Genomic DNA, 17853 nt, shown 5'->3' with positions numbered 1-17853 from the left:
AGAGAAATAGACAGATGAATATACTGTATGTAGAGAGAGAGAGAAAGAAAGAGCACATACTGCGAATCTGCCGTTTGATTTCCTTGGTAGGGTCCAGCCAGCACTGTAACAGAAATAAAGATTTGTTAAACAACTGCATTGTATAAATCAACACCATGTCATACAATTAATATATTTCCATTGCATGTGTGTAGATTTTAGTTTAAAATGTGTATAAATGTATAAGGGAAAGTCTACAATTTTAGATGCTTTAACTGATCAACAACTTATTTAAAGGTGGTGTCATTTCTGCACCACTAGCATCACCAAACTGAATTGCAAAAATAACGTCTGTTATCAAAAAGGTTTCCTGAACTCTCGCAGCTTTTGCCATTGATCAGCCAAACAGATAGTAACGTAACCAAACTCACGGCATTGGTTGAGTCATTGTTGCCGTGTCAGGCTGCCTGGGATGCTTAAACAGAGAAATATGTTGAAAGCGCTACAGAGTCACAGCGTTTACACTTTTCGGGGAAATCAACCAATAAATGGGTTACTTATAGTTGACTTCATATTAAGCTGGGATAGGACAAGTATTTCAACGTCGGAAATATTAAATTACCACTAAAGGGTCTAAACCTGAATCTATAAATCACTTTGTTATATTGCAGGATGGAAAGACACAAATGCTGATGTCAAAAATATTGCTACAGTTATCACTATGTATAAGAAATGACTTCTATATGCCATACAGACAAGGAATGATCAATTAGGGCAGGGGTGATCACACTTCTCTGGCAAGAGATCTACTTTTTTATAATGTTATTACAGTAAGATCTACTGTACACAATATACACCGATCAGCCACAACATTAAAACCACCTGCCTAATATTGCGTACGTCCCCCTTGTGCCGCCAAAACAGTTCTGACCCATCGAGGCATGGACTCTACAAGACCCCTGAAGGTGTCCTGCAGTATCTGGCACAGATTAGCAGCAGATCCTTTAAATCCTGTAAATTGCGAGGTGGAGCCGCCGTGGATCGGACTTGTTGGTCCAACACATTCCACAGGTGCTCAATCGGACTGAGATCTAGGGAATTTGACAGGGCCAGGGCAACACCTTGAACTCTTCATCATGTTCCTCAAACCATTCCTGAACAATTTTTGCAGTGTGGCAGGGCATATTATACCACTGAAAGAGGCCACTGCCATCAGGGAATACCAATGGCATGAAGGGGTGTACCTGGCCTGCAACTATGTTTAGGTAGGTGGTATGTGTCAAAGTAACATCCATATGAATGCCAGGACCCAAGGTTTCCCAGCAGAACCTGCCTAATATATCCCACCCCTTGACAGGTGCCATTGTAACGAGATAATAAATGTTATTCACTTCACCTGTCAGTGGTTTTAATGTTGTGGCTGATCAGTGTAAATATCACTGTAAACAGTGCTGTTGTGATACCGAACTTTCAGTAGTTGGCTCCATACTAGTTTTTATACCACAACAAAAACTAGTACTAATTTATTAATTAAGTCAATATTATTTCAAGTTCAAGTAAATATTTAAGAGAAGTAAACAGTCATTAGTCAAATAAGATCAAAGAAACAAAGAAAACAAGCAATAGAACAAAGAAATCCAAATGAAGATTTTAACAGCAGTGTCAAGTAACATTCATAATAAATAGGAGAAAAATAAAATGAAAAATTTAACAAAACTACTTAAATTACTGGTCTTCATTGTATGATTATAATACATTAATAGGTCTTTTAGGCTGCATTTCGACTCAAACTCATATATTTTGAGACAAATCTGCTTTTTTGTCCCGCTGTTTATGCTCATGTCAGATAAGGGCTGTCAATTTAATGCGTTCATTTCGTGGACTTACTCATATAAAAAATAAAGTTGCGTTAAATTACCGCAATTAATCATGCCACCTGACCCATTTGTAAATTTCATAATAAAAGTAGGTTTCTAAAATTGGAGTGATTCAAGCTTGAAGGTCACGTAACTGTGTTTTTACAAGGTGCGTCAGCAGGGGCAGTAGCGCACCTCAACAAATCTCACAAAGCGAAGACACAAAATCAACCCAGTCTCATAAAATGAACGTTACTACACTCACCGGCCACTTTATTAGGTACACCTGTACATCTACATATTCATGCGATTATTTAATCAGTGGCAGCAGTGTAATGTATAAAATTATGCAGACTTGGGTCAGGAGCTTCAGTTAATGTTCACATCAACCATCAGAATGGGGATAAAATGTGATTTCAGTGATTTGGAGCATGGCATGATTGTTGGTGCCAGACAGGCTGGTTTGAGTATTTCTGTAACTGCTGATCTCTTGGGATTTTCACACACAACAGTCTCTAGAATTTACTCAGAATGGTGCCAAAAACAAAAAACATGCAGTGAGGGGCCGTTCTGTGGGCAAAAACGGCTTGTTAATGACAGAGGTCAGAGGAGAATGGCCAGATTAGTCCGAGCTGACAGGAAGGTGACAGTTACCCAAATAAACATGCGTTACAACAGTGCTATGCAGAAAAGCATTTCTGAACACACAAAATGTTGAACACTGAGGTAGATGGGTTACAGCAGCTGAAGACCCCTCCGGGTACCACTACTGTCAGCTTAGAACAAAAAACTGAGGCTGCAGTGGGCACAGGCTCACCAAAACTGGACAGTATACGATTGAAAAAAACATTGCCTGGTCTGACAAATCTGGATTTCTGCTGAGGTACACAAATGGTAGGCCCACTGCAGCCACAGTTTTCTGTTCTTGGCTGACAGAAGTGGAACCCAACGTAGTCTTCTGCTGTTGTAGCCCATCCGCCTCAAGGTTCGACGTGTTGTCCATTCTGGGATGATATTCTTCTCACTACAATTGTACAGAGCGGTTATCTGAGTTACCGTAGACTTTGTCAGTTCGAACCAGTCTGTCCATTCTCTGTTGACCTCTCTCATCAAGAAGGCGTTTCCATCTGCAGAACTGCCGCTCACTGGATGTTTTTTTGTTTTTGGCACCATTCTGAGTAAATTCTAGAGACTGTTTTGTGTGAAAATCCAGGAGATCAGCAGTTACAGAAATACTCATACCAGCCCGTCTGGCACCAACAATCATGCCACAGTCGAAATCCCTGAAATCAAATTTTTTCCCCACTCTGATGGTTAATGTGAACATTAACTGTACTCCTGACCCATATCTGCATGATTTTATACATTACACTGCTGCCACACGATTGGCTGATTAGATAATCGCATAAATAAGTAGATGTACAGGTGTACATAATAAAGTGGACGGTAAATGTTTAACTACATTTTTGCAAACTGAGTTTTATGTGTGTGTTTCCTACTGAAATTAAGGTGCTACAACAACTGTGCACTTTAATCTCTTTCACATAATCATGAGTATAACAGCTAATTATGACTTTATAAACACTTATTTTTTTCGCGCTTTCACTCAGACTTGCTTTGTTATGATATCAAAACACTAACTCTAACGCATCATTTGAAAAAACGATAAATCTTTAAGCTTGTATTACAGATCCACCAACATTTTCACACTTATTCAAACGTGATTAGCTTGCGCGGTAGCTCACCTGATTGGAGAGTGTTGGACTTTGGGCTCAGAAGATCGCTATTCGAGCCCATTCAAGGGCACAAGCTGACATGTGAAACGAAAGTGTCAAAGAAGCAACAAGAAATTACGTGGTTAACTCAGAAAATTTACTTTTCAAGATGCATTTGCTATTAAAACACTGTTGGTTAGGTTTCGGTGTCGGTTTAGAGTAAGGATTTTGGTTTTGTTACCTCTCATTTATCTTCTAAGACACTATCGGTTAGGTTTAGGTTAAAGTTTTAGGTTAGGGAGGTACATTTTACTCATTAAAAACTCCATCTCATTTTCACCTTAAAAACCTTGTCTGATTACAACACCATTTCACTCGATTTTGGCGCCCCCCGCTGGACATTTCACTGGGACACTGCATCCAAATGTGTAATACAGCACGTAATTTTGGTTTGCAAAATTGTGGCCATGGTCACATAATTTTCATGAGATCAGGATTCACAGAATGAGAGCCGCTCACACAGGACACGTTGTTGACAGCTGGACAAAACACAACAGAATGGAATCTCCAGACACCCTTTTCAAAGTTGACACAGCGTTCTAAAATCACAGCATTTATGACACTGAAAACCAGTGAGACAGACACACAATTACATAAACCGATAAATATAGCGAAATGATTGTTGTCCACTGTAGGCTTATGTTCGATTGAATTCTAAAGCCACTCTTTGTATTGTCTAATCAATGCTTTACTTTTCTGCCACAACAATGCAATATATTTCAATCTGAATATCTGAATTATTATATTTATTATAGGCCCTACATATTACATTTATAATTATTTAAATTATGCATTATTTAAATGTAATTATCTTTATTTGGGGCATTTTTTTTTTTAGCAAATATTGATACATGCAATTAATTGAGGTTAATTTGATTATTTTATTTAATCCGAGTGTCAGGTAATTAATTCAATTACACATTTTTAGTGATTTCAGCCCTATTTTAGCTTAACTGACATTTGTTTACATTAATGCCGCACCCAGATGGGCGTTTTTACTGAATTTTGAAGTGTGCTGACATTCTCAGTATACACACCCAAGCGCGGACACAGACAGTGCGCGAGCATATTGAAATGAGGAAATACGTGATCGACAAGTGGTTGTCTTGCGATCAACATAATATGCACCCCTGAATTAGGACATTCACTCTTGCATTTAAATGTGGTTGTCTCTCTTGAAATGCTGCAGTGTGTATGTGGCCTCTGTGATGCTTAACGGCTATGGACATTGGTTGCATCATTTGGATTGTTGGTTGCATCATTGAGTGATTTATAACAGCATATATCCATCATATCAACATGCATATGATCAGGGACGGATAATGATCTGAGCATCTCCCTCGTGCAAACAGTCTCCTCTCATGGGGTCTAGTGAGTGCCTCACAAACACACCACACCCAACAGAACTAAAAAACAGCACACCTGAAAACCACACATCTAATATCCCATGATGCATCTCAAACAATCGGCAAATTGTGGCACAGAGAGAGAGAAAAAAAAAACATTTACACTAAAGCTTTTAGCATCAACTTCATGCTTCATTGCCAATGCAATTTAAGGATTGATCTGCTGCTATGATTTAGAGCAGAATTTTCTACAAAATCACAACAAATCAATAGCAGCAAAAAATCAATGTAACTAATAGCGTGTGCACGTGCTAGAGTGAATGACAGTTCCACTGAACTGTGGGCACTGAATTAGTTTAACGTCAATAGCCGCGTTTCCACTGTCAGGCCAAATGAGGGCGTGCTAGTGCGTGCCAGGGCCAGTTGCATTCCCACTGTCGCTACTGGGGCTTCATCATGCCTCCTCGGCCGAACAAGGCCAACCGGAGATTGTAAAAGGCGGAGTTTCGCCAAACTTGCAAAGGTCCTTATTTTTAGCGCACAACGGTCCAGATTTGGGAATAATTAAAAAATTGTGGCCACAGAACAAATCCGTTAAAATGCACAATGGACAAAGCTGTGCCCAAAGGAAAACTTTCCATGGTTCGAGATCATGGACGGTGTGCTGGGACATCGTCCCGCTGTTAGTGGAGAGACCACTCGGGACACCATGACAGTTACAGTCGTCAACGCTAACTTATTTTGCTAGCTAGCTAATGTTTACATTCGATATACACTCAATATTCTAGATAACTAGATAACGTGATACCTCAGCTTGAGCTTCCCTCTTGCTTTTGAAAAGTATGGGGTGTTTGACGTTGGCATCAGGGCGGCGTGTTAAGGGCAGGTTTTAGGGCAACGCTGCTTGAAGTCCGAGTCTATTGGCCCCAGATGGCCAGTTGACACAAGAGACAGATGTTTCAACACTTAGGTCAATGTGTAGGGATTAAATAATAGAAATACAGTTAAATTATGTGTGGTTTACCACCTATGTATTACTTGTGCTAAACGGATCCATGCAACTGGTGAGAAAAACATAAATTCTGCTTGCTTCAAAACCCCGCCCTTCAAAAACATGTCAGCCAACCCGATGCGACCAAACCCGAATGAGCAAAATGATTGAAAGACAGAGTTTCTGATAAAATAAATGTGAAGGCTAGCCCCCATGCTCTATTTCCTGTTTACAGGATCTAGGACTCTCACAGAGACAGGTGTGATTTTATTTCAGTGATATCTGTCATGTGGTTGAAACATTTTGTGTTAACCTAAAAAAACTAAAAAAACAACAACTTGTGACAGCATCTTTAATGGGCACATTCTTGCTTTTAAAAATAGCTAGATCAGTGCAACGCAAATTATAGTGGAAAAAAATGTCTTGAGGTGCGTTTTTAAAAGTTGATGAAAAATGGTTTTTGACTCAATGAGGCCGCTTTTAAACGTGGTGCTCATGGACACACTGCTATGATCAAAAGATATTCGTCTTGCACATGTATAAATTATAAAAAATAAATAAATAAATAAAAAATAGAGTACAACAGTTTGGTTCCAGAAGTAAAAATCCCTCCCCCCCACCATAAGGCAATGGATTATTAACATTAACTTAAGCAGTGTTAGGTAAATTACACTAAAATTACTAATTACTTTGCTTGAATCAGATTACTGACTCCTTCCTGAAAAAAGTATTGTACTTAATTAACATACTTAATAACATAAGTATTTAACTTAACTGAAAATCAGCAAAAGTAATCTGATTACAAAAATGTAGAATGTAATGCATTACACTACTTTTTTTAATAACAAGTATTAAGTTGAATATAAATATAACATAAATTAATTTTATGAGCTCTGCAGCGACTGCCCACTCCCATGATGATGTATAACACAATCGAATTGCTCTCCCTACACTCTTAAACTACTTCTATATTTGTACTGTATATATCTGAATATTTTGCAATATACTTTACATATATTATAATCAAAAAACTTTAATCAATATTTTTATAGTTAAATCTGATTACATAATTCGCAATGCTTCATGGGAGTGTAGTTCATTCCCTCATTAAAGACGTTAAGTACGCAGTACCTTTGTCTTTTTGTCCAATTTTCAAATAATCTTTAGCTTCAAATCAAAGTCTGTAATGTTGTGATTCACCTCAGGGCTGGTTGGTTTGATTCATGGCTCTAAATTCTTTTAGGAAGGATTTTATGAAATCCCAAAGGAAAAAGATGAATGGGAAAAATACTTCCAGAACCAAGATGACTGAAAAGGTTTGTTGGCACTGTGTCACTCCATATGCAATACTTAATAGACACAAGAGCGTGTCCATGGTGAAAGCGCCATATAAACACTGTTGCAGAAATATACGCACATAAATTCCAATACTAGTGTCATCCACACAAATTGAAGAACTCAATGAAAATTGCAAATGATTCTGTTTTTCTAGAGCTGTCAGAATGAACGCGTTAACACTTGCGATTAATTTTAAAAGTTTAATGCATTCATTTTTTGTAATCGCGATTAACACATTTACCATTAATCCAGCATAAACACTGGTGTGAAGGGTGGAACCTTTGTAATGTGCCTGCCCGGAGTCATTAAACTGATGCACACATCACAAACAGACACAGAGCACTTCTACCAAGATGAAGCCTACAAGAAAGGAGCTCTTAGCGCTATTTGATGTACTAAACAAGCCAAGATGGGACTTGTGATAGAAATCAAGTATTTTTCAGCCTATGTAAGCCACATTTTAATTATCACAGAAGCACACCAAATCTTAACTATCACCAAAACACAGAATGAGACGTTTTTGTTTGCAAGCACTTTTCATGGTAAGTTCAAAGCAGCCTTCGACGCTGGCATTGACGCACTGATGCGATGCATGAATGCAGCTTCACGATTGCTGTAACAAAGTGGATAGTCACAGTCTACCAGCAGATAAATATTGTGGAGGATAAGAGTTTAAAGATTTAATCCCCATTGCAATGAATACTATACCTATGTGGGGACTAGTTCTTTCAATTATTCAAACTCCCACTTAGACTTTAGGAAACGTTTAATGTTATTTGGATTGGTAATATTTTAGTGCATTTCTATCTTTATACTGTGGACGGCTTTGTTTGGAAAATTTTAATAAAGCATTATATTGTTACATGTCGTTTTGTTTTCTTTCCTAAGATGAAAATAAATGAATTTTGACAAGTAGTATATAATGTCAAATTTCAGCACTTTTAAAATCTGTGATTAATCGTGAATAACTACAAAAAAAATTGTCGATTAATCGCGAATAAAAATAGACAGCATAGAAAAATTAACTTGGACTGACAGCACAATTTTTTTCTTAAATGAACAATGCATTAAATACAAAAACTGAGATAACATTTTAATCGACTGACAGCCCTAGTCAGAACACGTATGCATACTTGCACAGAGTATGCTTCTGGCCTTACACCCTACACAACAACACTTCCCATGAACTTCTGCTCCTAGTCTTCTGTGATGGTAGTTGGATGGTGCTTCTAGATGTGAGCTCCACAAACTTCTTCATGTAATGCTATGGTAAATTAGTGTAGTACTTTTAAGCGAGAGTTCAAACTCACCCTCTGGTCGGCGTTGTCTTTAAAGCTCAAAGCAAAGTAATCTTTCTCCAAGAGATTCAGGTGCTCACACACTTCAAAGAACAGGTACTGGCCTTTTGCCCGTTTCTGGAGAAAGAGAAAGAAAGATTTGACACATAAATCCATGTAACACACTGCGGCTTGATGAAGTCCACTACCAGCTGTCTTGTAGAATTCATCTGTATTGTACTTGAACATAATTTATTTCTTGACCTCCCTTGAAACATCTTCATCAGTCATGGACGTGGATACAACCAACTGCAGCCGAAGCAAAGTTAATTGTATTCATCTTGCATCCAGAGTTTTATAAGCAATATAATATGCCTCATATCTGACACGCGCATCTCAGCGGGAAGAATTAGGCAGGGTTTCGTGTGAACCACCTCAGTGTACTTCAGTGTGCTACAGAGATAGAACCAAAGCTCTGGGACAGCGCAGAGAGAAACTTGTGTGATTTAGTCAGGCTTCGATATCGCAGAGACCACTTATATGACCCATTTGAATTCAGAGAACATTCTAGTTCAAAGCTCTATATGGAGGAAGTTGAACCTCTGAAACTGTTAGACAGCCCTGACATTATAAACAGCACTGACATGGTAAAGAGATAACAGCCCTGCATCAACATCGATTACAACAAAGTTTCAAGTAACAAATCACAAATCTCTTTCCTGTCATTCTGAGTTTTTGCCAATTAGCTGGGTTTCCATCCACGTATTTCTATGTGAATTTTGGGATATCGCATAAAAAATGTTGGATGGAAACATTTGCATAAAAAGCTTTTACGCTCACAGCTTATACGGACATGCACATAATTAAAATGGAGACACATTTACGAATATATTCCAATAAAATTTATAAAGAAATATACATGTACATCAAAAAAAGTCATACCTCAACAAGCCATAAGAATACATACAGTAATCCGCTCAATTTCATCACATAGCATCTCAAATGTTGCTCTGGTTATTGTGAAATGCCAAAGTCTGTCATCAAAATGATTGTCTACTATTACCTCCCAGACACGTTTTCACTCCAGACATCCAATCACTAGCAAACATCAAGAACTTTAGAACGTTTTGTCTGCGCACTCTAAACCTCAAGTTATTTATTTCATTTATAAAAAAGAGCCACATTGGCTACAACGTCCATTTTCATTTCTATTTTCTCCATAAGTGACTATTTTGTTTTCTTATGGGATGGTAATGCTGCTTTATTCACAAATTGTTTTAGTGATATTCAGATTTTGAATGGACACATAGCTACTGACAGCCAACGAGTGACAAGACTTTGTCGGCAGTTTAGTTTCCATTATTTGTTGTTAAGCACTAGGTAGCTCCACTCACATATCGAATCAAATGTTTTCTGACTAGCAGTGATTCCATCGCTTGGAGGAGCATTTTGATTTAATTTAGGCCAGAAAAATACTTGACACTTGAAACGGCTAGTTAAGAGGTGGTGTTAAATGCCAGCGTTGGCCGTTTGGAATCGTGATTGGACAGACTGTCAAGAGTCCGTATGAAGACGCCACACACAGACGCTGGGTAATAATGGGCAGATTTGAGATGTTCTTCATGTTCTGGACACAAGCACAGTGAGTGTGAGTGACTCTTGAGGAATGAGAGGGTGGCATTGAACTAAACAGTCTCTCTATTTTCCTCAGAATCGTGCTCTCCAGACGCAACAAACGATGCTCTTCAAGCATTGCTCACTGTCTCACTGGAAGAGGAACATTTTAAAGACAAAGGGAGGCGCCGCATTTTTCCACCCCTACTATAAAGACATAAAAATATACATGTTAAAATGATTTCAGAGTGATAAAATCACTTACTAACCATATCGGTGTACACTTATTTCCAATATTTCAACGGTTTCATAATGTAACGCCAGTAAACCCTGTAATCCCGGTAAGCAATTTTATCACACTAAAATCATGTTTGCTTGTATAATGTTTATGTCTTGTGGCTATACTTGAATGTTTATGGACTGGACTAATCAGCCTAATTAAACTAGGCTTTCTTAAGACAGACTAGTCAACTAGTTCAGACAATCCACTGACTAGTTGATTTTGAAAATATAGTTTTGCGCATCCCTACTCATATGTGAATATACTAATGATTGTGACATCAATGCTATGATCATTTCTGGATGAGCCGTTTTTGCAGATTATTTTCACCAAATGGTCTGTTAGGACTGGGGAGGGAGGATGACATTAAACTCTAATGATCCAAAAGATCAAGAAAAATTCTGTTTTCCCATAATATAACCCCCAACAAAGTATTAAATCTGTCTGGTTATGACATGACACACAGACTACTACAAGCTGCCGTTATGGATGCAATTATACAAACTAATCCAAGCTTTTATTCACACTATGAGGCAGATTTACTGATAAGTGACAGGATGTTATGCTCGGTAAACTCTAAAGCTGCTGTTTCAACACTGACAATATGAGCGGTCATTAAGAACAGATGCGCACGCACGCACAAGCGCACACACGCGCGCGCTAATGGATTTCAGTTTCCACTGGATCAATAGTGAAATGCTATTGCTGCAGAAGGGTTGCATTAGGTGAAAGAAGTGCATTAAGGGTAAAAAGACGAGTGTAAACAAACTCAAACATTGAGAGAACAGAACCATTACAGTATGAGACATGTCATCCATCTTTTTCTTTCCATTTCAGTTCTGTTTCTTCAAGCCAATGTTACATTTTACACAAACACAGGGCAGAAAACCTACACTGCAAAACAATCCTTTTCTTAATCAGAGTTTTTGTCAGGTTTTACAAGAAAAACTTTAAAACATCCTTAAAATAAGACACATTTACTTATCTTGAACATATTCTTACTCCATTGGTATATCTTGTTAGATTTATTCTTAAAACATGTTCTTTATTATTACCTGATTTAGAACAGGCAGGTTATTTCATGTCAAATCAACCACATTTTAGAAGCTATCCCAGATTATATATTTTTTTCATTTTGGTAATTCTTTTTTCTGAAGGGAGATGAATGATATCAAAGCCAAATGTCATGGATCAATATTTACTAAGTAACCCATTATTTTGTAGAAGGGGGTCAAAATGACAATGTTTGCTTATGATTTTGGGGCAAATCTACAGGTCAAATAATAAATTTAGAAAGGTGGCAGCTTCACTATTTTATTTTTGCACAGAGATTGGCAGTTGACTTTATCACCTCTTGTTGCATTGACACAAGGTGGCACTATAATTAGCACATTTACATTTTTGATAATAGGTCAATGATGTGATGCTCATTTTTTTTGTCCAGACCAAAAGATTCATTACAAATGCAATTCAAAGTCACAGTTACTGAGTTCAAAGTCATTTTGATATTTTGTCTGGGGCTTAAAGTAAAAAATGTCATGTGGTGTAACTGTCCGAGACAGTAAAAAGAATCAAAGTCTCATTAAAGCTGAAATTACTGGAAAAATACATTTTGCTTTAGTAGTGCAGAATAATCTTTTATTATTTATTAACAAAAATAAGCACTGAAACTATTTTGTTTTAAAAATATGAATCAAATCAAAGCCAAGTGGTGTAACCAATATGTAGGTAGCCATTATTCTCGCATAAAAAAAAAGAAACAATAAAAAAAAAACAGAGGTGGCCCTTTAAACCCTCAAGACAGTGTGTGAAGTTAAAAACAACAACATTATTTAGTCATATCATTAAACATGTATTTTGAGATTTTTATGAAAGGCACATTTTGTTCAGGTCATGTGAAGTAACTTTTATTCAACATTTATTCAAGGTGCAAGGAAAGCCTTTTAATACCTTTTACTTCGTGGTTACACCACATGACATTTCTATAAATATTTTTTTTTGTAAAAATGCTTTACATGTTTTTCCAAAATTTGTGAAATGAAAATGGACTCAAAGATTACATTTCTATGAACTTAAAACAAACTCTCATTTTTATCACATTGGACAACTTATTTGTCAATGACCTTAAAATAAGTCTGGAACCGTATGGGCTAGACGCTGCTATGGTGGACACTTGTTGGCTTCCAATTCATCAATTTGAAAAACAAACAACAAAAATGTATATCTACAAAACTCATTGTAAGCTTTAAGCATAAGATTATGAAAAACAAACTGTGACCAAACCTTTGACTGGTAGTGCATCTGAAAATGTGTCGAATATCTGACAACAAATTTGGTCCAATTTCACACTCCATGTCGGATCAGGAGAGGCTTTCTGTTTTGAATGTGTTGACAAAATGTGCTGCTAAAGAAACCCCGCAGGTGGAGACGGATACTCCGGCAGGGGTGACTGGAGACGTGTCCCCATGGAAAGTAACTAGGTGTCGGCACAATGGCTCTGAGCATAACAAATGGCCACAACTGAACCCATGAACCAGAAGGAAAAGTGGAATACAGCTTTGATATCCACCTCAGTGCACATCATGACTGTTACAGTGTCTGTAGAGATTTTTAAGAGTGAAATTCAAGCACTTTTCAAGCATTTTCAAGGTACCGTAATCATCTTTTTCAAGCACCTCGAAGCTTTAAATATTAGCCAGTTCTAAATGTTACTTGACAAAAATGCAATGATAAAAAAGCATCCTCTGTGATTTCAAACATTGCCCAATCTATAAAAAAATAACGTTTTAAGAATTCCTTTAATTCCTTGGCATAATGTTGATCAATTATTTTTGTAATCTTGTCCCTCCTTTTCTTTAAAAAAATAAAAATAAAAAAAGGAAAAATCTGGGTTACTGCGAGGCACTTACAAACGTTAAAATACTCACTGTTTCAAAAGTATAGCCACAAGACGTAAACAATATGTGTGTTAACATGATTTTAGTGTGATTAAATCACTTACTAACTGCATCTGTGGAAAGTTATAGACAATTTTACAACATCGTTTCCATCAACGAATCCAAGCGCATACTACACGACAGATCGCAGACTGGGTGTATCAAATACACGACCATTCACCCCCAACTGAGGCCCTGACACGTTTTGGGCGATCCGATCACAAGCGAGACATCACTGTTACATCTAGCTATCTCTTTTGACCACTTGCATTTAGATTATGAGGGGAGAGTCTATGATTTCAGGACGACATCAATTATTACATCTGCGGATTACTGAATGATAATAAAGCAAAGAAAAAAGTAAAAGAAGAAAAATAAAGTGCTAAAAAATGGCGCACAGTTTCTCTGAATTATACTTGCATTTAATGTAAGCGCAAACATGACGTTTAGAGCAGAATTATTTTAGGGGAATACATGTATTAACTGAGCTTCAGATGTGTTTGCTTCTCATATCTGTGTGCGACTTGTCGGGGCGAGTCGCAAGGGCGCGCACACTACACAACTGTTGGTTGTGCGATCTAAGATTTCTGGTCGCAGACTAGTCACCGACCCAAAACAACAAAGGAGACAAGCTTGAGTCGTGTAGTGCGCTAGGCTTAAATGAGCATAAAAATGACCATTTAAACAACTTTAAAGCTCAAAAAATACACAAGTTTTAACAGAAGATTTCATGTAAGTGCTTTTATAAAATTATAAGCTTCACATTTTTGCCTTTAACCCTCCAGAAATTGGCCCCATTGACTTCCATTGTAAGTGTCTCACTTTTTTTTTTTTTAAAGAAAAGGAGGGATGAGTCAAAATTGTTTTTGTGTTAATCAACGTTATGCCTCAAATGCTGTCGATTGAGATTAACTTGTATTGAAGCCAGAATATTTCTTTAAATATAGTTTTATTGATTAATTACTTGAGAACTTGAAACAATTTTTACGCAAATTAGTTCGTATTTTGTTGTGGTTTTGAAAAAGATATTAAGAACAGTCAAACTGCTTTCAAATGTAAGCAAAATGGACATCATAACTGAAATATACCAAAATCAGAAACGAATCGCGAGCTTGTGAATCTGCATCGATACCCAGCCCTTTTATTTAATCCGGTTTGTATTTTCTTTTACGTGGTGTAGTTTTGTTCATGGTTTTCAAGGGGGTGTTCAAGAGAGACTTCATTGTCCCCACCATCCAAATGAAACATCATGTCTGGAATGCTTTGTTTTATTTTGCGGCTTACGCTGTAGGGCAATCCGGAGACAGCCAACCCTCAGAGTAAACATGCCACTGTCTTGTGCATGAATACACCAGGACAATAGCAGTTAGTGATGCTTCAGCACTTTCCAGTGGTGGGGACAAAAGCGACCCTGTTCAAACTTCACAGAGCGGTCAGTAATTACAACTCAGGCCTATCCGCTATCATTTTATCAAAACACAACCTGAATCCTTATCGTCACTTATTTGCACTCAATGAAACTCTAGTTATACATTATCTTACGCAGTAAAACATGGACGCAACCTAGTGAGCTGCTCATCTAGACAGCTTGTAGGCAGTACATTATGTTGCCTTCTAAAATACCTCATTTAGGCCAAAATCTGAGTTTTCTGCAGATAAGGGAATCCCATAATGCACGGTGACAAGCTCAGTGAAGAACAATTTTAAAGAACAATTTCTTTGGTACTTGATTCTGATGTTCAAATATTTTCAGATAATGACCATAAAACTGTATATAATTGACCGTTGTCCCAGGGAAGCGATTTCCTGCCTCTTTCATGGCTCTAGTATTCTCAATTCAACCCTGTTCAGTATGTATTCATTTATTTGGTATGTAGCCATGTACAGGGCTCCAGACTACCTCTTTGCTTGACATCATGGGAAAATCAAAAGAAATCAGCCAAGACCTCAGAAAAAGAAAAACAAATGTGGACCTCCACAAGTCTGGATCATCCTTGGGAGCAATTTCCAAACACCTGAAGGTACCACGTTCATCTGTACAAACAATAGTACGCAAGTATAAACACCATGGGACCACACAGCCATCATACTGTTCAGGAAGGAGACACATTCTGTCTCCTAGAGATGAATGTAGTTTGGTGTGAAAAGTGCAAATTAGTCCCAGAACAACAGCAAAGTACCTTGTGAAGATGCTGGAGGAAACAGGAAGACAAGTATCTATATCCACAGTAAAACAAGTCCTATATCCAACTAATCTGAAAGGCTGCTAAGCAAGGAAGAAGCCACAGCTCCAAAACTGCCATAAAAAAGCCAGACTACAGTTTGCAAGTGCACATGGGGACAAAGATCTTACTTTTTGGAGAAGTGTCCTCTGGACTGATGAAACACAAACGTAACTGTTTGGCCATACTGAACATCGTTATGTTTGGAGGGAAAAGGGTGAGGCTTGCGAGCCGAAGAACACCATCACAACTGTGAAGCATGGGGGTGGCAGCATCATGTTGTGGGAATGCTTTGCTGCAGGAGGGACTGGTGCACTTCACAAAATAGATGGCATTATGAAGAAGGAAAATTATGTGGATATATTGAAGCATCATCTCAAGACATCAGACAGGAAGTTAAAGCTCGGTCGCAAATAGGTCTTCCAAATGGACAATGACCACAAGCATACCTCCAAAGTTGTGGCAAAATGGCTTAAGGACAACAAAGTCAAGGTATTGGAGTGGCCATCACAAAGCCCTGACCTCAATCTGATAGAAAATTTGTGGGCACAACTGAAAAAGTGTGTGCGAGCAAGGAGTCCTACAAACTTGGCTCAGTTACACTAGTTCTGTCAGGAGGAATGGGCCAAAATTCCAGCAACTTATTGTGAGAAGCTTGTGGAAGGCTATCCAAAACGTTTGAACCAAGTTAAACAATTTAAAGGCAATGCTACCAAATACTAACAAAGTATTTGTAAACTTCTTACCCACTGTGAATGTGATGAAAGAAATATAAGCTGAAATAAATCATTCTCTCTACTATGATCTTGACATTTCACATTCTTAAAATAAAGTAGTGATCCTAACTGACCTAAGACAGGCAATGTTTTCTACGATTAAATGTCAGCACTTTTTTAAATGTATTTGGCAAAGGTGTATGTACAGTTGTGCTCAAAAGTTTGCATACCATTGGAGAATTGGTAATATTTGTACCATTTTTAAAGAAAACATGAGTGAGCAGGCAAAACACATTTCTTTTATTTCTTATGGGATTCATATTCAACTGTAGGTTATAACAGAATGGCACAATCATAAAACAAAACATGGCAACAAAGAAAAAAATGAAATGACCCCTGTTCAAAAGTCTGCATACCCTTAGTTCTTAATACTGTGTATTGCCCCCTTTAGCATCAATGACATCGTGCAGTCTTTTGTAATAGTTGTCTTTGAGGCCCCAAATTCTTGCAGGTGGTATAGCTGCCCATTCGTCTTGGCAAAATGCCTCCAGGTCATGTAAAGTCTTTGGTCGTCTTGCACGAACCACACGTTTGAGATCTCCCCAGAGTGGCTCGATGATATTAAGGTCAGGAGACTGTGATGGCCACTCCAGAACCTTCACCTTTTTCTGCTGTAACCACTGGAGGGTCAACTTGGCCTTGTGCTTAGGGTCATTGTCATGCTGGAAAGTCCAAGAGCGTCCCATGCGCAGCTTTTGTGCAGAAGAATGCAAATTGTCTGCCAGTATTTTCTGATAACATGCTGCATTCATCTTGCCATCAATTTTCACAAGATTCCCCGTGCCTTTAGAGCTCACACACCCCCAAACCATCAGTGAGCCACCACCATGCTTCACAGTGGGGATGGTATTCTTTTCACTATAGGCCTTGTTGACCCCTCTCCAAACATAGCGCTTATGGTTGTGACCATAAAGCTCTATTTTGGTCTCGTCACTCAAAATTACAGTGTGCCAAAAGCTGTGAGGCGTGTCAAGGTGTTGTCGGGCATATTGTAACCGGGCTTTTTTGTGGCATTGGCGCAGTAAAGACTCCTTTCTGGCAACTCGACCATTCAGCTCATTTTTGTTCAAGTATCGTCATATTGTGCTCCTTGAAACAACCACACCGTCTTTTTCCAGAGCATCCTGTATTTCTCCTGAGGTTACCTGTGGGTTTTTCTTTGTATCCCAAACAATTCTTCTTGGCAGTTGTGGCTGAAATCTTTCTTTGTCTACCTGACTTTGACTTGGTATCAAGAGATCCCCGAATTTTCTACTTCTTAATAAGTGATTGAACTTTTCCATCTTTATAAAGTTCCATTACCTTGTTACGTAGGTCTTTTGACAGTTCTTTTCTGCTCCCCATGGCTCAGTATCTAGCCTGCTCAGTGCATCCACGTGAGAGCTAACAAACTCATTGACTATTTATACACAGACACTTTAGACACTTTAAAATTTAAAAAGCCACAGGTGTGGGAAATTAAC

At 38.0% G+C, this 17853-nt stretch overlaps 1 protein-coding gene across 9 annotated transcripts in view; it reads right to left on the bottom strand.

Moving 5' to 3' along the window:
- Positions 1-17853, bottom strand: part of LOC127409882 (protein 4.1-like) — a 160055-nt gene that overhangs the window by 65733 nt on the left and 76469 nt on the right. For all 9 annotated transcript variants that reach the window (XM_051644813.1, XM_051644816.1, XM_051644817.1 and 6 more), the window contains exons 5-6: positions 8596-8700; positions 61-103 (exon numbers count right to left, since the gene is read on the bottom strand). In XM_051644813.1, coding sequence (XP_051500773.1) covers positions 61-103; positions 8596-8700 — 148 coding nt within the window. The remainder of the gene's footprint in view (positions 1-60; positions 104-8595; positions 8701-17853) is intronic.

This window comes from Myxocyprinus asiaticus, chromosome 19 (genome assembly GCF_019703515.2).
Source record: "Myxocyprinus asiaticus isolate MX2 ecotype Aquarium Trade chromosome 19, UBuf_Myxa_2, whole genome shotgun sequence".
In the NCBI taxonomy this organism is placed as follows: Eukaryota; Metazoa; Chordata; class Actinopteri; order Cypriniformes; family Catostomidae; genus Myxocyprinus; species Myxocyprinus asiaticus.
Note: the sequence above shows the minus strand (reverse complement) of the source record. Positions and strands in the feature narration are given on the sequence as shown.